Raw genomic sequence first — 27,921 nt, forward strand, 5'->3', positions numbered from 1 at the left:
ACTGTAATTCTTCAAGGCTTTTACCAGTTCTTTAATCCATTCACGTACCTTATTTGGAGTCACTTATTAAGAGGTCTTTGTGAATGCAGCAAGGTCATGGAGGGATGATTTTCGCAGTACTGGTACAAAAAAAGACAGCAGACAAGGGGTGCATTTCACAGCATCTGGAAGGGCCACAGGTTTTCGGATTAGTTCAGCAGTAGATGAGAAACTTGTGTGTGTCTTAGCCTTGAGCTGGCTCCTCGGCCTCTCACTGCAGCTGCCCTCATCTGTACTTGGCTTTGGGTTCGATTATGCAAGCTGGCATCTCACAGGATCTGTGCCAGCAGTAACGTACCCGTTGCCAGTACCTTTGGTAAGGTCCCCTTTGGAAGTGGTGACAGGCTGAGTTCGCAGTCATGGTGAGTTACCTCTCGGTACAGAGGGGAGGGAAAGGAGTTTGGGCTTAAGATCAAATGGAGAATCTCAAGTTGCTGTTGTCTCCTCTGTGCCTGCCTCATAGATAACCCAAATTCTTCAGTACCCAGGGCTGGCCATCAGTTGACTTCTCCTTAACCTTTGCCAGCTCGATAATTAATGTCACCTCCATTCCCCCTCCTTCCCAAAATAAATACATTAAAACCAAGAAAAACAGGAACCTGGTCTCTGCGACAGGACATGTGTCACACGGGGCAGTCTTTCACAATCCCATCCATAAAGGAAATGAAGTCCTACACTGAATCTCCATCACATTAATGAATTTAGCACTTGCCATGAGACAGGGGTATGGGTCTTTACTTCTTGAGACGTGCTATATACACAGTTAATTCAGTTTCTTCTGATTAACTCCTTTGGGGTTTGTGTCTATTCCTGGGACATACGTTTGGACAGGCCTATGAGTAACCTCTCTGAAAAGGGTCAGGGACAACCAAAATAGCTCATCCAACTGAAGATTTCAAAATAAGCCTCTCCCAATTTGCTGAGGAATGTCAGATTGCATGAGGTGTTTTTCTGTTCTTATTTATAGAGAAAAATAGCCAGTAATAGCCAGTAAGAGTTATTAGTTATTAGACATTAGTAGAATTAAGTCTCCATGTAAACACATTTAATCCTGATCTGGCTTAGGTTAAACCACTGTGGAAGTGGATTAAGTCCAACCACATGAAAACATTCCTAATATGGAAGAGTTTGGTAATGCAAAACAACTATTACTGCTAGAATTCACATCTAATTTTTTTCCCAGGTCTTTGCCTGTATAAGAGGATCTTCCCTTTTTTTTACTTGTACATATTCTAATGATATTGAGTAGTCCTGACTAAGACTAGAGCCCTGCTGTGCTAGGCATAGTGCTCCCTTGGTTGAGGGTGGATGTCCTGACGAGGGGACAGTCTCCATGGGGTGATGCAGGGGTGATACGGCTTCCTTGTGGTGACAGAGTAGTTCAGTGGGTGAACAAGGACCAAGACCTTGGTCTCCAAAGTGCCATAATCTCACAGTGTCAGCTGGGAGGGTTTGCTTGGTTATGCATTTCAGAGTGAAAAAGGAAATAGGAAACACCTGTGAACACATCCAGGTTTCATGAGAAAGCTGAGGGGAGGGTGGGCACAGGGCTGGGCATCAGGCCACCTTTGCTTCCTTGGAAATATGGCTCCATCAAGGTAGATCAGTCCTGAATTCTTGACTCCCAGCTAACCCCTGGATTTCCAAGTCTCTGGGCATTTTCTGCGCTAATTCAGAGTGCAGCAGGCTTTCTTCTTCAAATGAGCTGCATAAATCATTGCAGTGCATAGCACTTTCTGCCCCAAGCAGAGGAAGAGGAAAGAATTTACTGAAGAGCTCTGCCAGGCTCCTGCTTGTGTCCTACAAAAGACTGAAGGAAAATCTCCTCCTGGGGAGGTGACAGCAGGACTTTGGGAGAGTGTCTTCTCCACCGCATGTGCCTAAAGTGGGGAGAGAGCCCATGGCTGTGAGTGGTTACCTGGTCCTTGGTCTCACTTGGTTGGAGCAGATTTGCACTGCAAATCTGATGGCATTCATCACCTTGGCCACCCGTCCCTGTAGCAGGGACACATTCAGCTTCTCCCAGAGCATTGGCTGAGGCACAGCAGTGCTTGGGCTCAGACCCCTGTGCCAGTGGGCTTGGCTCATCCGAGTGATATCTGGCCAAGCGGTTCTGGGGCAAAGCCTCGGGCGGAGAAAAATAAAGTAATTTCCTGGCTTTCAGAAGGGCCCGCTTCAGGAGTGTGAGGTACAGGCAGTGTCAAATTAGCGAAGTCTTGGCTTTTCTTCCGCAGAAGGCTGCAGCAGCAGTCATGGGTAATTATATGCTGTGCAGGGAGATAACCTCTGGCTGGAGAAGTTTTGAACTGAGAGGAGAAAAGGGAGAAAAGAAAGCACAGGAGTAGACTGGGGAAAAAAAAGGAGGTGAAGGTTGTTTTCAGTGAAAGGCAAGTGTTTGGAAAAGAATCAAAAAGCGGTGATGTGGTCTTTGTTGTTGTCGCTCTGGGCTTTATAAACATCTAGCAGGAAAGACGTCACTGAAGTTACCTCGCGCCTCTCCGGACCACACATTCAGTGCTGCACTGGACACGGGAGCACTGTGAGCCCCCGCCAGGCTGCAGGCAGCTGCCGGCCTTGCAGCATCCCCGTCTGCCTCCGGCCACCACCTGCCAGGCACAAGCAGGCTCGGGGAGAGGAGGGTGCGCAAGCTGTGAAATAGGGTCATGGCCAGGCAGCAGGGGAACATTGGGTGGAGGATGTTTTCCCCACCTCAGGCGTTTTCAAGGACACAAACACTCTGGCCTAGCACAGCACAGGGCAGAGCAGCACAGCCAGACAGGGAGACCAGCAGAGGAACCGGCCATCTTCTCTGAGACACATCTTGGGGGCACATCCTTGCAGCTGGTTGCTTTCAGCATTGCATCATCTGCCAGAGGTCCCACGCTGTCCTCCAGGGAAAGAAAGGCACAACCAAAACGACACAACCCACCTTCCAAATCTTCATTTAGAGACCGTCGCTTCAATTAAATGTAATTACCTAATTTTCAGTCAAGGGCAACTTCTCTTGCATTTATTTGCTGTCCCTAGTGGTTTGTCCAAGAGAAGGAGTTGCTCCATGAAGGTAGGTGCTAATGAAGGGCAGCTTCCAAATAAGTGTATGTGTCGCTGCATCTAGGTCAGAAGAATAAGATGAAAGTATCTTCCATGTTTCTCTGTTGTTTTTTTCCTTTTTTTTTTTGTTTTTAAACTGGGCTTCTAATAAACATGTTAACTTTCCAAATTATTATAAGCAGCTGCATCTGTTAGCAGCACACAAGGATATATTTACTGCGTGTGAAAGCTCTCTAATGAAGCTTTGAAGTCCAGCTTATCCCAGATTCATGCAGGGAAGGAGCTGTAGCCCTCGTGGCACCCCTCTGCCAACTTCTTAAGATGTGAGACTTGAAAGGAACTATTTCTTTGCAAATATGGACAGGCGTGAGAAGCCTTTTTGTAAAAAGTAAATAGATAGTGAAATATGGATACTCAAACAAATACTTCAAAACCTACACCTGACTGTCACAGAGTTTTGTTTGTGTATTGCAGGGGCTTTCTTTTACTTTACTTAGCAACACTATCCCTACAAAGTCCATATTTGCACTTAATCACATGCTGCTTTTCACTTTAGTATTGTCATCCAGAGAACCAGTTTCCCTATCCTGTCCTGCCTCAGTCTGACATTCAAGAAAATGGGATGAACCTAAAAAAAAAAAAAAGCCTTCATATGAGTAAAATGCATAAAATCAATAGAAAGGTTTTTACTCTGTGGATCCGTCCACAGCTTGAGGCTCAGATTCCTTTTTTTATAGAGGCCTGAGAGATGCTGCAGGGTGAAATAACTATTGCTGGGTTTTGTAATCACACACCTCTGTTACAGTGCTTCTCCATGGTGCTCTCAATACACCTGCACATATTAGACATATAAACTCTCCGGGGAATGCTTGTGTTGCTGTGAGAAGCCACACAACGCAGCACATGGGGAACCTAATTGCACCCTCCAGCCACCGTTATAAAACTAGCAGTAAGCAGCGCTAGAAAGTATTGAGCACATTTGGATTTTCCAGTCTATGGAAGGGTGTGTACATTGAGTTAAATGTAGAGCTGTGTATTCTCCACTGAATTACTGTTTCCTGTTGAACTGTACCAAAGACAGTGACAGAGCAGGATGAGTGTGAGTAATGGGTAGGAAGGTATCACGGTATTTGGGTTCTTGCTCACTTTCTTTCCTTCTCTTTATTCAGTTTCTTTCCTTCTCTTTGTGTCAGTGTTTTAGTTCTTCAAGGCTCTATCTTCTGCATCAAAAATAAAGGCGAAACCCATTTTTAATCTGTACTTTTAAGAAAGTGTGTATGTGTATATATGTATCTATGCAGTGACACATGTCTGAGGTTACTATGTCATGATCAGCTCTCTCTGAATTCAATACAAGAAATTAAGATAGAAATGAAGGAGAAATGGCTGTTCCCTCAATACTGTTTCTCCGTCACTCATTAATGTTTGCCGTATGTGATGTCCTTTGCGTACTGACTCTGTTGTGACTTTATCCCCTGTAGATAATCTTCCGGAAGATCAGCGATGTCAAGAAGGAAGAAGAGGAGCGCCTGCGCCAGAAGAACGAGGTGACGCTGAGCATCCCTGTGGACCACCCTGTGCGGAAACTCTTCCAGAAATTCAAACAGCAAAAGGAAATGCGTAATCAAGGCTCAACTCACATCGACCCGGAAAGGAACCAGCTTCAGGTGGAAAGCCGGAGCGTGCAGAATGGGGCCTCCATCACAGGCACCAGTGTGGTCACTGTGTCTCAGATCACCCCCATCCAGACATCCCTGGCTTACATGAAAACCAGCGAGGCTGTGAAGCAGAACAACAGGGATGCAATGGAGCTCAAGCCAAACGGAAACGGAGACCAAAAATGTCTGAAAGTAAACAGTCCCATACGGATGAAAAACGGGAACGGGAAAGGGTGGCTTCGACTGAAGAACACGATGGGGACCCACGAGGAGAAGAAGGAGGACTGGAACAACGTTACGAAGGCTGAGTCCATGGGGTTACTGTCCGACGACCCCAAGTGCAATGACTCGGAGAACGGTGTAAATAAAAACCCACTGAGGAAAACAGACTCTTGTGACAGTGGAATAACAAAAAGTGACCTTCGCTTGGATAAAGCTGGTGAGACTCGCAGCCCCCTGGAGCACAGCCCCATTCAGGCTGATGCTAGGCATCCTTTCTACCCTATTCCTGAGCAGGCCTTACAAACCACGCTGCAGGAAGTCAAGCACGAACTCAAAGAAGATATCCAGCTGCTAAGCAGTAGGATGGCTGCCCTTGAGAAGCAGGTGGCAGAAATTTTAAAAATATTGTCTGAAAAGAACGTACCCCAGATCTGTTCCCCCAAGTCTCATTTATCACCCCAGAGGCCCCCCCAGATACCCTGTCAGGATATTTTTAGTGTTTCAAGGCCTGCATCACCTGAATCAGAAAAAGATGAAATCCACTTTTAGCATATACCTATGTGTATATATGTATACAGTATATATGCAGAGGTGTATATATACCTTTATACATATATATGTGTGTGTATACAGTAAATATATATACATATATATTTTCACTTGCATCCAATATGACTTGAACACACCAAGGATTTTGATATGTAAATATTGCATGTCCAGCTGGATTCTGGCCTGCCAAAGAAAACAATTATTAACATAGATATTGCTTGTATAATATGCAGTTGACTGCATGCACACTTTACATTTATTTATAATCTCTATTATGTAATAAAAGAATGACTTTTGTTTAACAAAGGCAATGTACTATTTAAAGAATCAGGGTCTAACCTGCCAATATTGCCATGACAGTTTTGATCTCAGGCTGGGTGAATTGAGCTTTTATTTCCTCACTGTCTTTTCTGCCGAGTTAAACAGTAGATTAACGTGACCACATGGAGGACACATTCAGACTCCAATTAGTATTGTTTCCTGGTATCATCCCATTACAATATACTGTATATTTGGTGATTAATTCCCCTACTCCTCCTAAAGGGAGGGCTCAGCTCAGTGGCCAGGGAAGGGCACCACGTCTGGTGCTGGAGTGGATCACTGGAATTTAGTCGTGTGGGTATCGTGCATGCATAGCCCTTTATTTGAAGTATCCTCCTGCTATTTTAACATTGTAAGTAAGAAATAATAACGGTGATTTATGTAACAAAATGAAGCTAACAGAAACTCTCTCAGCTGCACTCCCTGTGTGTTTGGGGGTAACTTCTTTCTTGAAAGCCTCCTTTTACTGATGCCATTTTTACTGAACTGTTAGAGTAACATTATGTAGATTCTCTTTGCAGCACTCAGCGATGTTGTCCGGTTCTGTCAGTATCCTTGTTAGGATGTCCTGTTTTTGCAGGGTTGAAGTTGCTCTCCCACTGTCCCACTCCATTGCCCCTGGCAGAAAGACTTTGCACAAGGTCTGAGCGAGGGAGAGGGCAAGCATAGCTCAGCTCCTCAGGAGCCATGTGAGCAGGTTTAAAAGCCTGAAGTTAAAAGGCTGCAGTTAATTCCCTTCCACTCTTTTTTCTGAGGACATTTATCAGCCTGCAACTGCCTTTGAGAAGTAGAGAAAATAACTGGTCAGGATGAAATTCCCTTTAGTCCAAGGCATCTGGATGATAATGGTTGGGTGGGAGAGTGGTGGGTGTGTTGGGGAGATGAAGTCCTCCCTAGGGTGCTGCCCGCTGCTCTTGCCTTGGACTCATGGAACGTTTCGGTGCATGAGGTGGGGCACACTTCAAAAGCAGGCTTGCAGTGCCCACGCGACCAGTTGTCACGTGTACTAAGTCCTTTAGGTCTGTGTCAGATGCTCTGACCCTTCTCTTAACTGGCTCCCATCAGCATCTCCCAGTCTGTACCATGCTCAGACCCCATCCCCACCTCCTAGGCTGGAACATCGCCCTCCACGCGGTGCTGCTGGCTTCGCAGGACTGCAGCAGGGCAGGCTCTTGCTCTGGATCCTTTTTGTTCCTCTGTTTGCAGCTGAGGTTTTGGGCTCTACCTGGGTCTGCACCTGAGTGTGGTGTGGTTTTTTGCCTCTCCATTTATACTGGTTTTGAATCCAGATACACGTGATGCATAGCAGAAATGGCCATTGCAGCTTCAGCAGTGTTAACTGGTACAGCTTGAGGCCAGCCCAGCAGAGTGCAATTGGTCCTTCAGAGAAGGATTTCCCCTCCACACTTAAATGGCCTCTTGCATCAAGATCCCGTATTTTCAAAAGTGCCTAGAGTAAAACAAGACATTACTATCAATCAGGTAAATAAAAGACATGTTTATAATTAGTGGGCATCCTTACCAGACACCAATACCAGATCCATTGCTTAATATTCATAAACTAAACTGAACTAAACTACATAGCTTCCTGAAAAACTAAAAAAAAAGCAAAACCAAACAAAAAAAATCAAAACCAAAACAAACAAACAAAACCCAAAAAACCCTATCATTTGCAGTAGGGGCAATTAGGAACCCGCATCTTAGGGTGATCATATCTTCTACTGTGAAATCCAAACCCATAAACCCCAAAAAGTTCATAAGAAAGCCATAGAAATCATTGCTTCCATTGTGTCAATTCCTAGAGGTTTTTTGGAAGATGGAGGTCTTTCTCATTTGTTGTTTCTTTCTGGCTGGTTTCTGCCCCTTCTCCAGTTCCTTTATTTAGGAAATTATAGACAAAAAAGGAAGAACAAAAAGCCACCGAAAGGGACAACTCTTCCCAAAGCCTAGTGGTCAGGCTGCCTGCTCATTATAGTTTCCCACAGCTGCAGTTGCCAATGTCAAAACTTTCAGGTGTATTTGGCAGCTACTGTTCTGATGCAAGTGCAAATCTGTAACTCTGCAACCATGCTTTGGTCTGCAAGGGCAAACGGCACTTGCAAAACATCAGGACCTTCAAGGTCCTAGTTGTCCTAGTCTAAATCCTACCCTGGGACTTTGAAAGAATCAGGGGGTTATAGGGTTAGGGAGTTATGGGGTTGCTGCAGGTTGCTGGAGTATGTGCAGACATTGTGGGTACAATTTAAGTGCCAAGCTTTGAAGATTTGAATGTTCTTACCTGACTTGGATTGATGGTTAAGAGACACACAGCAACTGCCCAGAGCTGCCCAGTGACTAGCTGAGTCACATAGGCTGTCTGGGGGCCAGATTTTGGTAAAGTTCATTGAATGCATGAATCTGTTGTGATGCGATGCTGCAAAAGAGCCATCAGGGTAATGGGTATGACTTTGTTAGAAAGCTTTAGCCTTAATGGCATTCCTCTGCCTTTGTGAAGGACTTCTTTTCTTTCTCTGTAACTGATATTAATTCTAGATGGAACTGCATGGCATGCAAAGGGATCTCTGTTTAGGTTTATCTTGCAAGTCAGGTGTAACTTGGTGCCACTTTACAATGAGAGAACATGTAACAGGATTAATCTGGCCTTGGAAAATATTTGAGCCCCGAATGTCTATTACAGTTCAAGTTTAACTCAACTGGTTAAAACATGTAGTGGCTAAAAGCCATAAATAGTGTAAAATACCACGTTCATGAAACAAATACAGTGTTTCCAGGTCCACAGCTAGTACTGCTTTGACTCTGGTATGCCAATCTTGTCCACTGCAAGTTCAGCTTGTACCCTGTATGAGGCAGTAGCGCGATGGGTGTCTTGCAAACATGATGAATGCAGCCTGCAGATGGGCTATCCCAGGCTGTGTGTGCTGGGGCTGCAGCTGGAGGCCCAACTTGCAGGAGTGACTCTGGTGGCTATTGCTCTGAAAACTTGGCTTGTACAATTCTGAAGCACTTTGCCTCCAAAATTTCCTGATCGGAGCATTACATGTTGTTTCATGGAGTTGTTATGGAGGCACTGATTCAGCTTTCCCGTCGCCTCGCGGTTGTGCATGATGCAGTTGGGCTCTGGGTGTGCCGGCTCAAGCAGCAGCGTTGGATGAGATGATCTCGAGAGGTCCCTTCCAATGCCTATGATTTTGTGATGCTGTGTGATTCTGTGCTGCAATTGGGGCATTCCTTTTCTGTTAAAGCATGAGTCATAGTCTTGGTCTTGTAGTTCAGGCTTGACTGAAAGCAACCACCTTTAGTCATTAAGTGCAATAAGGACACAAACGTGTCTCTTCCGCCTAAGCCAATGCTCAAGCAGCTACCTGCCACGTGGAGGGAGCTCTCGGCTTCATGCTTCCCTTTCCTTTGAGAGCTGTATACCAGTACGGATCCTGGCACACGCTGGGAGCAGCATTCTTAGCACTTACCTTGTGCTTTGTGTGTTCAAAGCGTTTTACCTGCACACAAGTGGATTTTATCTTTCCAGACTTTGAAATAGAAACAAAATATGTACAGAAAAGTAAACACTTTCCAAAGCAAATGAACTACAGTATCTGTAATAGTATTTTTGTGTAATAAAAGATAGAACAGCACTTAAGGATAACAGCTGAAAAAAATTAATTGTTGTAATGAAGATTCAGTTCTTCTGAATTTATATTTGTAAATCCTTTTTTCCCTCTTTCTGTCTTTGCCAGGGGTTAGAGCAGAGCTGACTCTGGAAGTGACAGACTTAAGCTTTGCCCATTTCTCTTTTCCCTGTTCTGGAGAAGTAGCACAACTATAGGGACTCGATGCTGCAGGCACTGACGTTTAGGCTCATTGCGAGATTCAGATTCAGTCTTCATTTACCACCACATGGTAAGCAACCCTGTCACACAGGTGTGAACTGAAGGCTGAATCTGATGATCGTATTGGACCTTAAAGTCTATTTTGGATCCCAGAATATTTTAGAAAACTGGCAGCTGCAGCATTATCGTTGTATTGCTTGCAAGCCTTGAGCAGTTGCTCTGGAAGTAACTGAGACTGTAACAGAGATGTCATCATTTGCATGGGTCAGAAAACAGATGTGATCATGAAATAGCTTGGAGGCTTTTTGGGGCAAAAGACGGCCTGAACTGGAAGGGAAAATAAAAAGTCAAAGGTTTGATAAGGAATTTGGGAATGAGGAGGTAGAGGGATGTATTATAATGAATTGACACTTCTTTTACTTGGATTTTGAGTATTTAGAAAAGACAAACCTATCTTTTTGGATGTCAGAATTGGACAGAACATTTGTTAAAATAAGTATTCTTTTCCTAAGTGAGGTGGCATCAAAGTGATACCTGTTCAAACTGTTCAAATACCATTTTCCTATAGAAGAGAGTTTTAACAGGTTTTGTTATAATTGTTTTCAATAGGCTGTATGTAAAGGCTTTTTTTCAGTTCTGTTTTTGTACCAGAAGCTCCTGTGTTAAAACATATCTTTAGGTCTATACGCTCTATAATGCTTTATAGTCTTGCTGCTGACATTCTTGTTAGAGAGGGTTTGAGAAGTGGGATTCCTTTGGAGAAAGGCATCTCTCTGTGGCGGCCTGGGCTCGGTGGCTCTCCCATCCTGAGCTGCAGCGAGAGCTGTGAGCACCAAACAGCAGTAGTTTGCATTTTTCTTGGCACTTCTGGATCTGCACTGATTACCTTCAGGGAATTTAAGGAAGGAAATAGAAAAGTTGACACCGTCATTTTTCCTGGACGGCCCCAGTCCGTCACCTATGTCTGTGCCACCAGAGCAGTGTTTTCCCCATGGAGCCTACAGGGAGGAATAGTTTGATTTAGCTAGATTTCCACATCTGGGTATAGTTTTTGTAACTGTCTTCTTTTTAATTTTTTTGGTACAAACAGGTAACATGATCTCTACATTTTTTTGTTGGCTTTAATATGTTATAGAGCATTGCAAAATTAAATACATTCTTAAAGCAGAGTGCTGAATGGAGCTAAAATAGACAAGAAGTCCACATTATTTCTGGCAGAAAAGCAGCAAATTTTCTTACTGACATAAAGAAAATTTTGCAAAGATGAGCTTTGTGATACCTAACAAATGACAAACAAAATTAAATCATTCTTACTGAGGGTGCATTTAATTATACAGAAAATTGACCTTGTATTGCACTGTGGGACAAGAAGGCATATATTGATTTTGAATACTCAAATGATAGAAGCATTCAAAAAGGTCTTGACCAGGCAATGATAAATAAATTATATTAATTTATTGTTATGTTACTGAGCCTCCTGATGCACGGCAGGTGGAACCAGGCACCTAGGGTAATATTCTCACAAACCTTTCTATCCATTGTCTATAAAACAAATAAGTGCATTTCTTCATTATTTTCTGCTTGGAGATGTAAGCTTGCTTGGCCCACAGTCTGAGGCTCTTGGTGTGCACCAACCCTATATCTGGCTGTCTGCCAGGAATACATCAATTAGCCTTAATTAAAAGCCCAATAAAAAGGATTTTCTATTAAGTTGGGCCCAGCCTGTCCCCCCCTTCCCCTATTTAAGTGACGTGTCTCTGTGTTAGCTGGTTCAGAGCAGATTCAGTTCAGGCTGAGCAATGTCAGAGTATGTTTCTGCCTGCCTGCAAAGGATGTATAGATACATCATATGTATCTATACCTACCCATTTGGAATGGGGACTCAGATGTGGTCCATTTAAGACCACATTTCAGACAGGTGGGATAAGTTGTCCTCTGGAGGTGCCAGTCTCTCATCATTTACTGTAGAGTAATGACTTTAGGTTAGACACTTGATTTGTAGACTACTAGAGGGTAAATGAAGTGAATCCAACCCATAACTCAAGCTCCCAGCCTGATTTCCTTCGTATAAAAAGGTACCTCTAAAAGGGACCACTTACCATCTTTCCAGCACAGAAGCACTTTCATACAGGTGACTAACAGTACATGGAACATAGAGATGTCTCAGCGTGCAGCCAGAGACAGTGTGTTCAGCTCCTAAACTGCTAGTGAGAGCTCCATAAAGACATTCAGATGCTCAGTTCCTGGCCTGTAGCGATCAGTTTTTTAACTTTTTATCCCAATGCCGTGACAGGATAGTCCAGGGACCCACATTTTCAGAGGTGTATAGCAGCTGAGATGCTCTTCATCATGATGCACAATGCCAAGGCACAGGGGAATCACCAGTCACTTTTGGACTGCCACTTTTGTGGGACCTTTGGCTGCTCTGGGGTATTGAGGGTGTTAGGAGTCTTATTGTTGAGCTGTGTCATTCAGTGGAAAGAGGCCAAGGCTTGGAATTGTCCAACAAAGGGAAAAACTGTAGTGAAGAACTTCCAAGGTAGACAGAGAGTGACTGACGGTCAGGCGATTGCCCACACCACAGCAGAGCCCTGGCTCTGTGCTGTGCAATGGGAGGAGAGAGCGGAGAGGGAGAAGAAAGGATATAAAGAATGGTGTCCTAAAATGGTGACAAAATTTTACTGAAGTCAATACTTACCAGTCTGTGCGTAGTGGCTGTTTGCGTCTTCATCATTTATTTATTTGGAAGTTGGCAGACTCCTCTTTCCTTCAGGTGGCATTTAAGGATGAGGCTGGCAGCCCTTTCTGGGGAGGCAACTGTGGGACAGGGAAGGACCATTAAAGGATATTCAAATACAGATGCCCAAAAGGGAAAATGTGGGCTTCAGGAGAGCCAAAGCCCTTACAGCTTGCCAAAGACCCGTAACGACAGGGGATATAATATCCAAACTGTGTGGCATCAATGTATGGACTTTATAGTTGAAGTTGTCGCTGCTTTGAGCAGGGCGGTTGTACCAAACAATTTCCAGAAGGTCCCTTCTGAGCTATGTTGTTTTACTATTCAGTGATTCTGTAGATTTTAATAGCACAAACAGAGAGGAGGTAAAATTCAAAGGTTCTTTGTTATGTTCCATTACTTTCTGGTTTCCAATTTAAATACCATACTGAGGAATGTGGTGCCAATTTTCCAGATAATGAATATTTCTAAGAGCTGATACTAATCAAGCAGACACCAGGGAGATTTGGCATATTCTAAAACTACGGCATATAAATAAATTAAGCCCTTCACTGGGCATCAGCTAACATCCACACTTGATGCAAAGACTGAGATAAATGTCTTAGTGACCATGCAGTTTCTGGAAGCAGCAGGCTAATATGGATGCAGCAGCAGCGCCCACTCTCTCTTCCAACTTCTTTCGCAGCCCAGTGAAAGGTGACTGTGATACCTGAAAATGCCATCCAAAAAGCAGTAGCATTTGAGCCGGTTTTCAGATTTGTGCTGGCAGACATGCACAGCCAAGGCTATAGGACACGTGTGAAGGGCAGTGGCAAGCAGGTATCTCATTAGTGGCTAGGTCAGCAGGTGATTCTCACCCCTCTGGAATCAGCCCTCTCCTCTCGCTGTCAGAGTGTGGATGCCATTGGTGAAATGGCCTGGGCTTGACCAAAAGGTCTGGGTATGTCCGTGGGGCCCGTGCATATCCCTAGAGTCTGACCCAGCCCCATTCCCAGGCTTATTCCCTGCTTTTCTAGGCACATTCCAAGGTTTACACCTGGCCCTATTAGGTTAAACTGAAAAGCTATTTTCCAGACTCTGTAACCTCCTCCATATCCCTCACAAGGCTACTCAAAAAAATCCTTTCCAATCTGTGGCTTAGCAGCAAGTCTCCAAATAAATCAGGGATAATAAGGCAAACCTTATGCCATCTCTGTGCATCATTTTATTAAACAAACCTTAATTTTTATTTTATTTATGGTTCTTTGGAAAATCTTGAACAGTACAGTGACCCATAGAGTAGCAGGAATTGGAGTGTTCACATTTTTTAATGAGCCAGTTTGAGAAGGGGAACTCAAGTGAGACACCAGCTTCACACTCAGTCCAGCAACTGCCATGTGTGACCATTTCCTCAGGTTTCCTCCTCCAGTTCCACCTTAGGTGAACTTTACCACCGGTGGCACTTTGAACTGATGCCTTGAAGTGCCAGTAAAAGGCCTCTTCATTTCCTCGGGCAGACGCTAGGGCTCTGCTCAACATTTCCATGTGCGGTATGCCAGGACATGCAGGCGCTTTCCTGTCCTGGGCTTGGTTTCAGAAGAATTTCCTGAGTTGTTGCACCTCTTTCTCTGTCACTGCTTTGTTTTCCTAGAAAAAAAAACCCTTTTGTGCTCGTGGGCTGATGGGGCAGGAGAGGACACGCTCGGCTCATTGCAAGCAGGCGTGGAGCGATGCAGTACGCTGCACTTTCTGGCTGATCAGTTGGGAATCCAGTTGCATCCAAGGCTGCTGCCAGGACATTAGTCAGAGGTCACAGCTCAGTTTGTAAATTGGGTGTCTTACCTGAGCGCTCATGGAAAAAGTTTTGGGTTTTTTTTTTTCTAAAGCAAAACAAAATTTCTGCTCTGCTTCTAATTAGTCCTCTGTTCTCCCTGCAGGATTAATTACTGCCTTCTTCACTTGTATCAACAAATGCTGTTTGGCAACAGCTTCTTTTTTTTTCATTTTAGGTATAATTAGGAGTCCTGACATTACAAACAAGCTTAGTCAGGTGGTACTTAAAAATTACAGGGCTGAAATGTCACCTAAACTAGCAGTTTAAACCTAGCTTTTGAATACCAACAACCTCATTGGACTCGCTGCGTGTTCAGAGCTCATCACTTTGGGTCATCAGTACATCAGTGTGACTGTCTTTCTCCTGAAATCAATAAGAGAAGGGTTTTTGTTCTGTGGGGTCTGCCCATGGTGTGGCTCTTAGAAAAGGACTGTGGGTGCACGGGTGCAATGGCACCTCCCAACTCTTCCTACTGCCCGTTGATGCTCGATAGATTCCCAGTCACGTTTGTTTGTTTTTTTTTACTTAAAGGAAGGGCTGAGTGCCACCAACTGCATAATTCTATCAGGTGGTAAATTCAATTTATTGAGTGGGAGAGGCAGTAGCTAGCAATAAGGTAGGATTTGGGTTTTAAAAATCTGTCTTGTGGGAATTGGACAAGCTACCAGAAAGACAATAAAGATTTATTTGGCAATGCATGCCAAAGGAATGCTACACATGTGAGCGAGAGAATTTATTGATACCAGTGAAAAAGCTCATTAGTGTTAAAGTGCAAAGCAACTCTGTAAACGTACCTTTCAACTGTCCCAATAAAATCCCTGTACTCAGACAAGGGGAACTAAGGCTTCTTTCTGTGGAGTGCAGAACTGACTAATCAGCCTTCCTAGGAAACTTGCACGCAAAACATGTTTCCTCAAATGTAATAATTAGCACTATTTTACTAGCTATTTTACAACTAACATCCATATATTTCCCCTGCCAGTAGTTTCACAGTGATTCAAAGATGCTCCTGAAGCTGGTACTGCAGTATTTCTCATTGGACAGGTCCGTTCCCTTCCTTGCTTGTCACTGATTGTCGACTCTTTGCCCCTTAAGAGAGCTGTGGCCCTGTAAGGGTGGTGGGACACCGCAATAAACTTGCAGTTTGCAGGGATGCGGTGGAGATACAGGGTCACCATATTTTTTCTGGAAAACATGCCAGTAGTAAAAATACGCTTGCTAACTGTCTAAAGCTCCAAAGCCTTATCAGCACAGTTTATGTAACAAAATCCCATTAGTACTGCAAACTGTTCTCACATGAGTTAGGACACGATATGCTTCATAAACCTTACATATCTATTTGCTGTTTTTATGCATATAGCACTTGGCTGGGGCTTTTACATGCAGGTGTAGCTGCATATCTTGTGTTAATTTCTGCCTGTTTTGAAAGCTGCGTAATAGGAAGGAGAATATTTTCCACAACAAAAAGCAGTGTTTCCCTTCCTTCCTTCCTTCCTTCCTTCCTTCCTTCCTTCCTTCCTTCCTTCCTTCCTTCCTTCCTTCCTTCCTTCCTTCCTTCCTTCCTTCCTTCCTTCCTTCCTTCCTTCCTTCCTTCCTTCCTTCCTTCCTTCCTTCCTTCCTTCCTCCCTCTCTTCCTTCCTCCCTCCCTCTCTTCCTTCCTCCCTCCCTTCCTTCCTCTCTTCCTTCCTTCCTCTCTTCCTTCCTTCCTCCCTTCCTTCCTTCCTTCCTTCCTTCCTTCCTTCCTTCCTTCCTTCCTTCCTTCCTTCCTTCCTTCCTTCCTTCCTTCCTTCCTTCCTTCCTTCCTTCCTTCCTTCCTCTCTTCCTTCCTCTCTTCCTTCCTCTCTTCCTTCCTCTCTTCCTTCCTTCCTCTCTTCCTTCCTCCCTCCCTCCCTTCATTCCTTCATTCCTCCCTTCCTCTCTTCCTTCCTCTCTTCCTTCCTCTCTTCCTCTCTTGCTTCCTCTCTTTCTTTCTCTCTTTCTTTCTTTCTCTCTTTCTCTTTTGCTTTTCCTCGTTTCTTTTGCTTCTTTTTTTCTTGCCTAGATTATTAGGCTAGCAACTTCTAGAAATGGGAAGATTGATTAAGTAATTTGCATCAGCAGATTTACTGACATGGTGATCTGTTTTGCTATTTGTGTTCAGAAGAAGTAATACACTAATAGGAATTGTAGTTAGGGCTGAGCTGTTAATGTCTTGCTTAAATACCAACCAGTGACGGAGTGGTTCAGTAAAGTGTCTCAGCAGATCTTCTGAATTGTGTTCTTCATTTTGAAGGTAAATATTTTCAGACTTCGAACATCCTGTGTAAATGTTCTTATTAAGGTCAGTGGAAATCCTTCCATTAATTTCTCTAACTCTAACCTGGGTCTCACAGAGGGACCAGGACAGCAAGTTTCAGCACAGGCTGAGCTTTCTTAAAACCAGGAACTGCAGGTACCAGGATTTTAATTTCAGGCCCTTGTCTAATGCAAATGGGTCCAAGATTTCATGCCCTGCAAAATGCTGCATGTGGAATACAGGCAGCAATGTCAGGGGTGTGTTTGAAGATTGGGACAGAAAGGTAAATTGCCATAAAAATCAGCTGAACCGATCAGGGAAAGGGCACTTTTTAATTAATACGTATTTGAATCCAAATGACTTACTCTCAGTGTCTGAACTATCAGTAATTTCCATCCAAAGTAACTGCTCAAAATTCATGACCATCTAGAATATCCTTATACAAGCCAGATATGTACATAAGCTGTGCAAACTCTCTCTGGGGAGAAGCACAGTTAAAAATAAAGTTATTATTGCTACCACAGAGAGAGACGATGACAAAGACAGGAGGTTGTGCACCAGATACTGTGAGACTCCTGCCATCCCTGTATCCAAGTGCTGCTGATTCAGACATGGGCTGACACCCTCAACTTTTGAGTCCTCTTTGTGTTTCCTCATGTCCGTCCACACCTGGAATGGAGCAGAGCATCACGCAGGAAAGGAGCAGCTTGCGTAGGACCTCATGAACTGTAGCCCCCACCCCAGACCAGACTTCGAAGGGTGAAGTCCTGGCTCCCTAAAGGCCATGGTAGTTTTGGCATGGGTTTTAGGATTCCTCCCCTGCCTCCCCCATCCCTTTGAAATGCTTATGAGTTCCCACTCATGTTTAGGCACCTGATCATCCTAGGCTCTTACAGGAAGAAAAAGCTGGGGAATATAGGAGGAAAGAGGGGATGAGAGGTGGGCATCATCTTGCATATGTCTCTGTGCACTCCCAGATCCCCAGTGGTGTCTGGAGAAGTACCCTCATAATGGCATGCTCAGAGTACTTTCACAATTAGTGGCAGGGGGAGATTTTTCTTAACAAATGGTCATCATCACAGAGGACCTCATTACAGTCAATTCATTGTACTAGTTTTCTAGCTTTTTTTCCTAGGCTTCCCCCCTCACCCCAAATGACAACCGAAGACTAAACTGAGCCGGGAGCTGCTATACAGCCTGCACAGTGAGAGGCTGAATCTCAAAATCCACCCCAGCCTGCCCTCACGAGGTACCCACATGGTCTGTGCTGAGCACCCATCCTAGGCATAATCTGCCTTTTCTTTCTTTTTCTCTGCTGAAATGCAGCTGCATGGCCAATATGCACTTTTTACTTTCCCTGAGAGCAGGCAGCCTTGTATCGCCAGCCCAGCGCTCACTGCCCCACTCTTGTGCCGCCACATCTCGCTCTGCGCCCCTGAGCACCTAACAGGGACAATCCTGCAATGCTAATCCGTAGTTTGTGGGAATCACTCCACTAGCATTAGCAGGACTTTCTTCTCAAGCAAAGCATAATGGGCTTTAAAGCCTTCTTATTTCCCCTGAGGTCCTTAGTTTTGATTTCAAATTTCAAGGTGTTCCATTAGCTGAAAAAACATCAGCTGATATAATCGCATTTGTGCAACCCTCATGGACAAGTTGGGCAAAACAACTGGTTTTAAAAGCTCGTATTGGAAAAACTGATCTACAGACTAACTGCAGCTTTTGAATGTATGTGATTCACAGACACTGGATTGTGAGGAGGAAAAATATTTTGTGAAAACTTTTTTGCAAGGGAGAAATCGGGGGAAAGGGTTATGGCTTGGATAACGTTTCTTTTGTTACTACTTGCTGCTCTTTGTACACTAGCCAATGCAAATGGCATTCATGTTTCTGAACAGCCCAGCTATCTTTTTTGCTGTTGTTAATATACTGAGGATTTGTGAGGATTTTAAATGCCTCTGCCTTTCAGGATTATTTCTACAAAAGCAATTGAGAACTGTATTTTGCAGCAGGAAGCTTATAAAAACCTAGAGAAAATAAAGCATTTGAAACTGAACAGCTATAAAAGGAATGCACCTCTGCTACCATATCCAAAATCTGCAAAGCGATCACAAATTACATCAAGGAAGGACCGTCCTTCTACTGAAAATCACACATCAGTTCATACAAAGTGGATGCTCACTTGACCACGCGCGTGACTGCCGAGGAGGAACGCGTGGGAACGCTTTGGTTAAACGTGACTACCCTGTCGTTACTTTGGACATCGCCATGTGCGTTCGATTGAAATTGGTTAATCTGTAGCAAGGTTCTTGTTGCACTTTTCTGTTTGCTAAAATTCAACAACAAGGCAAATGTGGGTCACTTTAAAAGCATTGGCAGACAACTGTTTCTAACCCAAAGGATTATGGGTTTTAGCACAATGAACTGTACTTCTTCAGGGAGGATCAAAGTTGATTTTTTTTTCACACGTCTTTATTTACATGTGGCTATATTTTCATTGATACAAAATAAAAAGTGCATTTTATTGACCTTGTGTGCTTGTGTTCTTACTTCTCTTGAGCTCTTGTTTTCCTGGCCAAAGCAGAACACAATTTGTTGAGATGAATGAGCAAAACATGATCTTATTTTTAGGAGGCTTGGGGATGCTAGAATAGAGCTTGTATACAGAACAACAGGAACAATGCTTCGCCTTCCTCCTCACTGGCCTGAAGACAATAGGAAATAAATCAAGCTGAGCTGGGACAGGTATCTCATACATAAGACTTTTGTAGCATTTAATTTCCTCCCTCAAGCAAATCAGGATGAAGAGGGAATACTTTATCTAAGTGGATAGTAAGTATTTGGTTATAACCTTTTGTTCATAAAATGTCCAATTTTGGTGCAAATGCATAATTTTGCTTCAAAAAATTCCACACGCTAATTACATTCCAAATGAAAAATAAAGATTGGGAGGGTGGGGTAGAGGCAGAAGTGGAAATAGCAAGTTCCAGTAATTTCTAAGACATTTCCTCCCTTTGCTTCTTACATCATTAGCTTTGTCACAAGTGTCATTCCCCAAAGAATCACCTGTGCCAGGGTGCCGGTGGCTTTTCTGACACATATACACATTGCTGACATGATCTTAAAACCACCATTGCTCCAATGCTCCTTCAGCTCAGAAACCAAAGCATGTGGAAATTGGTGAAGTTTTTTCTGTTCCCTGTAAGTGGCTTTAACCCAGATCCTACACGTTTTGTCTCGGCCAGTGACGGTACCAGGGTGTGCGAGGAGTAATTGCATCTGTGACAGTCAGAGTGGAACTAATCCAGTTTGAGGGTAAAGCATCCAAATCTAGCTGTCCACAGATAGGTGTTGCCATCTGTAGGGACAGGTACCCTGGGGAGAAAATGCTTCCTATTTATAGTGAAAAATAACCATCACTGACCTTTTCTTTTTTTGACTCACTGAACACTTACTCTCAGCATCCTCAGCTGCGGTGAGGAGACCTCAGGATCAGCACAGGGGAGAGAACAGCTTAAAGCCTTCGTGGCAGGCACTGACAGAACAGTCCATAATTTCTATTGCTGAAAACCCAGTGGCAGAGACCGCTCCTGCTGCTTCTCTTCTGTAATTAGGCTTGGCTTTTGCCAGCTAGGAAGCTGGCAGCATCAGCACAGCAGCTTTTTCCAAGTGGGCGCTTGGGACCATGTCAAGGCTGTGCATCTCAGCTCTGGGAGCCACACTGGAAAGGGAGCTGCCAGGTACAATGGAGGGAGACTGAAGAATGAAGCAAGAGTGGATTTATTTGCAGGAGCTAATTCGTTGCTGGCTGATAGCACTGATTTGTGCAGTAGTGCAGCTGTGCCTGAGCAAGCTGGCAACTCCTGTCATTATCCATGGGACTGGTCCCCACCAGCATCCCAAACTAGTTCCACCCCCCAGACAGGGTTTGGCTTGTACTCTTGCAAGTGGCAAGGATGCCGGCCAAAGTGAGGGGTTCAGTCCCCAAGATTTCTGAGGCCCTGGGGGAGACGAAGCACCCATTTTGCTTTGCAGATTGCTCTACCTATGCATATTACCTCTGCCTAAACAAGCCTGAAAGCCAGGAAAACAGGTTATTATATATGCACATCTCATTCCTTTTACAAGAGCACCATCCAACACACTAGGCTGAGGATTTGTTCTCCAGAGCTGATGGTCCCACTGATTTAGGAACCATCTTTAAATAATGTGTGTTAGCTAACATGGTCCAGGAGCACAGGGCAGAGGCGAAGGCTTGGCTCAGACCGGCTCCTTCCGCACATCAGTGCATCCTTTACAGGCAGCATCTTAAAAAAATTTTTTTCCTGTTGTCCACAGTGATGTTATTTGGCAGAGAATGAGGCTAAACCAATCACGTTACACCTCTGATTAGGTGAAGTAATGAAGACAGAGTGAGTGAGTTCTTTAATGCTGGAAATTCTTTGGTGGTTTACTTTGCTGCATAGAAATAAAACAGCTGCTCACTTTAGAGCACAAATTGAGCCAGACACTGAAAGCTACCTGCAATTTTGTAGTGCACAACTCAGAAAATGGATAAAGAGAGATACACCACTGATATCAGCTATTTTTGGGGCCACTTTGACCACCCCCCTCTCCTGGCCAATGATTTCATTTTGGCCAGGTCTTCCTGAATATATTTTCTTGCTCACTTGGTTGCACCTAAGAAAGTTCACAAATCATTACTTTCAAGCATGAGGAAGCTGGTCCTGCAAGCCCGAGGGTGGAGTGTTTGAAGCATTTGGGCAGCGTGGGGCAGAGCTCACACAGAGCAATATGTCTCTACAAACACCTTTGTGGCAGCACTGCTTGGTGCTTTTGACTATTAGCACCAGAAGCTGCTCAGCAGTCACTGCCACAACTTTTTGGAGGTGCTCTTCTGCCCTTGGTTACATAGAAAGACACAGAAAATACATCCTGATTGCTTAGCTCAGGTGTGGAAAGTAGAGTTTTTGCTTTGCAAGCCATTTGTCAATAGCTTCTCCTGGTCATAACCACTTCTCTTCAAAGGCTGACAAACAAATAAATACAAATATATGGTGTTTTTATAGAATTAAATATAAATAAACTGTGCTGTGTAAAGAAATGGTAAATAGAGACATTGGCTAAATACCTTACTTTCTCTGCCATCACAGGTGGACATGCAGAGCCTCAACCTCTGCTGACATTCACCAAGGGAAAGACAAGATCTGAACATTTACTTTCCTATTCTACTCCCTATGGCCTTTGTTCATCTCACCTAAAATTTAGGGAACTCATTGATGATGCCAAACTGGAATCTGATCCTGCTAAAGATCCGTCATGATGGGCGAGATGTAGGGCACTTCTGGCTCACAACTCAAGCCAACTTGGGCTAGTTATCTGTTCCCATTATCCAGATCGGGGGGCCTAAGGTGACAACATCCTTATGTCATTACTGTCCTGGGACACTGGCTATAAATTGCCATTGTGCTGGAAAAACAGAGGCATGGAAACATTGGCTCCTATGTTTTTTGCAAATATATATCCTACAGGTGAAAAGCAGTGTTCAGAGTCATCACACAAGCCCTTCAAGAGCAATATATACCATTCTTGCTAGAGAGCCCATTTGCAAAAGGCTTGAAAAAATTCGTTTTTTAGAGGAACCATCAAAAGCTTTCTGTGAACATGTATGAGGAGCTAGCTAAATGATTATTATAATGCAGATTATGAAGGGAAAAGTTAAGTTCACTGGTAGTGTCTATTATTCTTCTGCACGTGGAGAACATGTGGTTCAGGAGGAGGGAAAGAAACATCTGTCAAGAAAGGTCGTGTGGACTTTTTTATTGCTGAAAAGGAGCCACAAATGGAGCTACACTGTGAAGAAAGGTGTGCTTCTGCCCAGGCTTTTTATAAACACATCTACAGAGGAAAGCCAGTGGGTTGGTCTTCCCCTGCAAATGACAAGTCTCTCTGCTTGGATGTGCCCAATAACTAAAGCTGCAAGAAAGCACAAATCTGTGTGACAGATCCTGTCTCCACGAGCTCCCCAGCTCAAGTCTGCCAGGCGCTGCACCCAGTCCTGCCTGTTGTCTTTTCATTCTGCCCTGTGCCTGCAAGTCACTTGCTCCTGCCCAGCTCTCACAGACTTCTTTCAAGAGGTCCTGCCACTGTCCTGTCAGCAGTGCCTGTCACTCCCATGGCAGCTAAGCAAGCGAGACAGAGAGCTGAGCATGCATTTATTCCCTATTCAGGGCACAATTTTAAAGCTAGCCTGTAATTTTGTATGGGAGAGACAGATACTTAAAGAGATCCCAAACCTGAGTTTTCTCTACAAGTCTGGTTGCTCCCCTTCTGATTTTGAGAGATGGTGAACCATGGATGGGAGTACCTGAAATCAGAAAAGGCAGGTTGCTGCTTCTGGAGGGCTCGTCTCTGGGTCCCAGGATGTAAAAGCAGTCTGAGAGCTCGACTGGGACACCATTTGGGACTGTCCAACCATTTCTGCAGGAGGTCATGGGAACCTACCACCAAACCCACTCCAAAATCGCTTGTGGGTTCAAGTCAGAACGAAAGTTGGCCACATTAGCCCAGTGCTGTGCTAGCCCACTAACCTTCAAAGATACCCCAATGTCACAGGTATTTTCAGGAATTCCCAGTTTATACAGACCACAGGAAGGGTTTGTTTCTCATTAGTCCAGCACAATTTAAATTGCTCTTTTAAACTAGGATCTCACTGAAAGGGTTAGAGGCTAAAAAGTGCAGGGCATGTTAGATATTGTAGCAAAGGGTCTGAATCTCTATCTCTGTGTCTGTATCTTGTCCTATTGGCATGAAGGAGAGCACAGCTACATCAGCTAGAAGCTGCCCACTGAAGCATTGAGGTGACCTTCCTGATAAACGGCAAAGTGTTTGGTTCCAGAGGTGCTTTCTGGCTTCACAAGTCCTGCTGCCAGGATTAGTGCCACTCAACACCTCCTTTAACAAACAGGAGGAAGGTCTTCCGAGTATGCTTGTGCCGCTCACTAATGGGAATAAATGAGGAGGAACGGCGCTCGGCCAGGAGGGCAGAGCGCAGGTGCAGGACACACGGCCAGCTAAGTGCTCCTGTGACGGGATGGTGCTGGCTGTGAAGAGCCCTCAAGGGCAGGGGCCGGCAGCACATCACGAGGCACTTTTTGAAAACATTGCTGGTGCAGAGCCAGGAGTGTGCACTGAAGGGAACTGCCCTTGATTGGCAGGAAGATGGACTGAGCGATTTAATAAACCTCTTCCATCTCTCCCCTCTGTAATTCTGCGACATTTTCTCCAGGAAAGTAACATACTTCCAAATTAATCTGATTGCAGTGAATCAGACTGTTGTCAGCCCCTGGAGAGTGCAGGGCTTCACTGGAAGAGGCAGAGTGGTGTGATGGTATGTCTCAGCTGAGAGCAAGCAACACTGCTGCCCCCATGGCATGGGGTAGACGGTGACTCTCCAAGGGGCTGCCAAGTGTATTTACTAATAATTAGCAGGGGAATAATAAAAGGCTAGATAAGGAGATAGACTGAATCAATTTATTGCCTGCTAGGTAAATAAAGCATAGGTAAGAAGAGAACCGAGGTGAGCAATAGACAGATGAACAGACTTGATAGATTAATCAGTCTTGCCATCTACTTATATGTAGGCATTAGGACAACATTACAGATCAGTGATACATACACTACTCAAGGACTAACGTTGGTATGCAGTATCTAAGACTTCAGGACAGACATTATTCAACATGGGAGGAGAATTTGGACGTATTTAGCTATTTTTCATATGCATATGTGATGTACCATTCAAAGACCCTAGCTCCACTCTGCCACAACCTGACAGTACCCTGCAGCAGAGGCAGAAGGTACCAGTGGGACCAGCTGTGGGGAGCTGGATGGACGCAGCCCCACCACCAGCCTGTCTTTCTCATATATATTCCAACCATTAGGTCTGAGCAGAGCCTGAGCAAGGGCTCTCACTCCAAGGGCAGAAAGGGAAAAGGCAAATCTGTGGCCATGCAGCACATGAGCAATCAGAAGACACATGTAGGGATTCAAAAACGGTGGCAAGCTTTTGCATTTGCTGAGATGGAAAGAAGGGATGCAAGAGGGTTGGAGAAGTGTAATTCTGTCCTTGATGCTTCCCCTCTCCTCCAGTTTCTTATATTCTTCCATTCAGTTGCTATGAATTACTGGCTTCTGTTGGGATTGTGAAAACATTCATTAGAAATAATTTTCCATGAAACAGATCAGTGAAAAATGGCATCCTTGGTTTTATGGGTGTGGGGAGGTCAAAGGGTCTGGAAGTGTCCACAGCTTTTCAGGACTAGCTCAGCCTGTCATGACTTTCCAAACTTTCTCAGACGGGTTCTGCTTCATGCTGGGGACACTAAACTTCCTTCTCCAGCAGCAGTTTTTGAATAGAAACAGCACGAGATCAATGGGTATAAGCAGACTCTTTGAATCCCATTTGTGGTTCACAATCTGATAACATAAAGCATACTATTTATTAAGATGCCCCCATCCTTCTTATCTTCTATTTATTTCGTGAATCAGGATGAGGAGCTGCAGAGATTTCCTCCAGCCAACAGATAACCCACCCTTTGTCTTTCTCCTTCCTTCTAAAGCTTAAAAAAAAAGCTACTGCAGCTTCTCCCAGCATAATTTTTAGATGTGTATGTAATCAGCTTTTCTTAGTGAAAAATGAAAAGTGCTGAACAATAGCTTCTAAGACACATGCAGACTTCTGCATCCCTGTAAGAGATAATGGCCCAGCACAGACACATCTCTAATAAACCTATGGTTTCAGAAGGTTGGGAAACTTCATGCTGGGAGCATATGTCTTTACAAAAGGCTCAGTTTTCCTTTAGTAGGATGATGTTTCTTTCCCTTTCCCTTCCCCCTCCTTTTCCCTTTTCCATTCTTCTTTTTTCCCCTTTCCCTTTTTTCTTTCCTTTTTGGCTCCCCCCTCCTCCCCTTTTCCTTTTCTTTTTTTTTTTTTTTAGTTCCATCAAGAAATGCAGACCCTTGTTCTGGCCAGGCTGACCTGCAGTTTTGAGGTTGGCTTTTTATTCTGGCCAGACAACTTTCTAACTGTAGCAAGGAAAGAAAAGTAACAGAGGGAATCCAAGACATCCATTCTGCCAGCAAATGTACACTAGTAGTCTAGCACGCTCTGGGTTTCCAGATAAGCTTGAAACAAAGACAGCTAAAGAAAACAAACAAACAAAAAACCCCAACCTGTTAGAACTTGACAGAACTAACCCCTCACCATATGATATTTGCTAATGAACTGCATGCAGTGCAAAATGTGTGAGAATCCTTTCTGCGGCTTTTTGGGGAGGGTGATGAATTATTATCAAATAATGTAATAAGAAAGTCTGAAAATGGGTTGTGGTGGGCGGTTGCTGCCCCCCCCCCCCACTAAATCATGCCATAAATGTTTCCCTCAGCAGATGCAGACGCACATAATTTCTTTCGGGATTTTATAACCATGACAACCAGTTTTAAAGGAACATTTTCAGTTTCCGTAGTTTAAATTAAAAGTCTCTCCAAAAAGAGTGTTTTAAAATGAGCAGAAGTAAGCTACTATTTCCACGTTTTCCTAAGAACAATAGAGTGTTACATTTTTGCCTTTATTATTATTATAAACAAATATAATACTATGTAAAATAAAACTTCTATACCAACTTTTACTTTAAAGATAATTTTTAAAACAAACTTTATTCCCTTGCTAAAAAGCCTTCATTTTAAAGATAGTGAAATTAAATCTTCCTCATTTTAACTCATGTTAGATTTAATGATACTGTAATTTATAATGAGTAAAGCATGTTGACATTTAATGCATTTGACTTCTTTGAAGTTACATCCTTTTAGTAGAGCTGAATTTTGATGAGTTTTACCAAAAGGGTTGAAAGAGTTTAGGTAAACTAAAAATAACTCAGGAGCGAGTTTAATCTGGGTTAGACATGGTTCCTTTTATCTTACATTGCAATCTCATTAGCAGCAAGGTGCAGAGAACCTTTCAGTGCTTTCAAATACTTTAAAAATCGATGCCAAGCTCTGGACTGGAGTCACGAAAAGGGACCAATACCCAAGCCCAACATGCTGCCAGTACTAGCATCCTGGTGACTTGCTGAGCTGGGGCTTCACTCCAAAAGGCTCCTCTGTGCCCCCATTTCTGTTTCAGGCTATGTCCGGCTTCACCCAGGGCTCATCAGCTCTGACCTGCACATGCTCACCCAATGCCCAGCACTGGTATTACCCATTTGAACACCTGAAGGACCAGGGCAATAAGAAAAAAGATGCATGCACAATCCATAGAAAGGGAGAAGAAGATGATCCTGTCTCAGAATTCCCTTTTTCCTTGTCCAATAAAGAAATCAGAATAAACCTTTCTAGAACCTCTAAATAGAGGGATGGGGGCTTGCTTGGCTGCAAGCAAAGCACAGAGCAGTGCCCTGCAGAGAAAAGCTGCTCCCCTCCAGGGACGTGCTGCTGTCACAGCTCCATGCAACTTAGCATTCATTTGGGGCTCATCTGTTCACCCTTTGGTGCCTGACCTATAGCTGTTTGCGTCTCAGCTGATCACCCAGACCTCTTTTGCAGGAAACAGAAAAAGAGAAAGAAAGTATGGGCATGTGTGCCTGGCTGTGTGCACATGTACTCACGTGTGTGCATGCATGCAATAGTGTGCTTAAGCAGATTTTTTTTCTCAAAATTAAACATCTAGATAGGTAGAATGAACAGTGCTTTATGAACATGTCTACCTCTCTTGGTTTAAGTTAGGAACGTAGAACCTCACTGAGATGCAGGTGCCTGCCTTTGCCTAGATAAATCCCACCTGTTCTTTGAGGCTCTGATTTGGCAAAACATTCCCCTGTAACCAGCAGATAACGATGAGCTGCTGGTCCCCCAGCCTCTGGCTGCAGCAGCCTGGCTACTGCATTCATGCTTTCTCTTGATTCAATTCCATGTTTTGGCTACAAGAACATTTGTTATCCAAATTATTCATTTTAACCATTGGTGGGCTCACCTGCATAACATTAAAAGGCTTTTTAAACAGAGCGCTCAGTAGGGCTTTTTCAGCACTGGTATTTTGTGAGTATCTTTCTCCCTTTCAAGTTTCATGTGATTAGTCCCTCATTTGTCATTTCCAGCTCATATTTCTAACCCATCTTGAAGCAGTTTTCATAATGTCTCTATGGAGTTGCTTTTGTTTGCCGTGTTACCAAAAAACCGTGTCAGCCTGGCTGGGTGCGGCAGTTCTCTTCTTGCAGTGCAGGGTAAAACCCACCTCCAAAGTCCTAGGGTTCATTTACCATGGGGTACACAGGAAAATGTGCTTTCAAAACAAGAAGCACGTGACATTCAGTTGGTCCTTGCTGCATAAAATTAGTATTATTTTGGCATTTCTAAAAGATGAAAGTTGTTCTGGG

The 27,921-nt window shown here is 44.0% G+C and overlaps 1 protein-coding gene across 2 annotated transcripts in view; it reads left to right on the forward strand.

The window, feature by feature from the left end:
• KCNH5 (potassium voltage-gated channel subfamily H member 5) overlaps positions 1 to 15,894 on the forward strand; it is a 172,490-nt gene extending 156,596 nt beyond the window's left edge. For both annotated transcript variants that reach the window (XM_075104145.1, XM_075104144.1), the window contains one exon: positions 4,572 to 15,894. In XM_075104145.1, the coding sequence (XP_074960246.1) occupies positions 4,572 to 5,519 (948 nt within the window). In that variant the 3' untranslated portion in view covers positions 5,520 to 15,894. The remainder of the gene's footprint in view (positions 1 to 4,571) is intronic.
• The last annotated feature ends 12,027 nt before the right edge of the window (positions 15,895 to 27,921 follow it).

The sequence above is a fragment of the Phalacrocorax aristotelis genome, chromosome 9, assembly GCF_949628215.1.
Source record: "Phalacrocorax aristotelis chromosome 9, bGulAri2.1, whole genome shotgun sequence".
In the NCBI taxonomy this organism is placed as follows: Eukaryota; Metazoa; Chordata; class Aves; order Suliformes; family Phalacrocoracidae; genus Phalacrocorax; species Phalacrocorax aristotelis.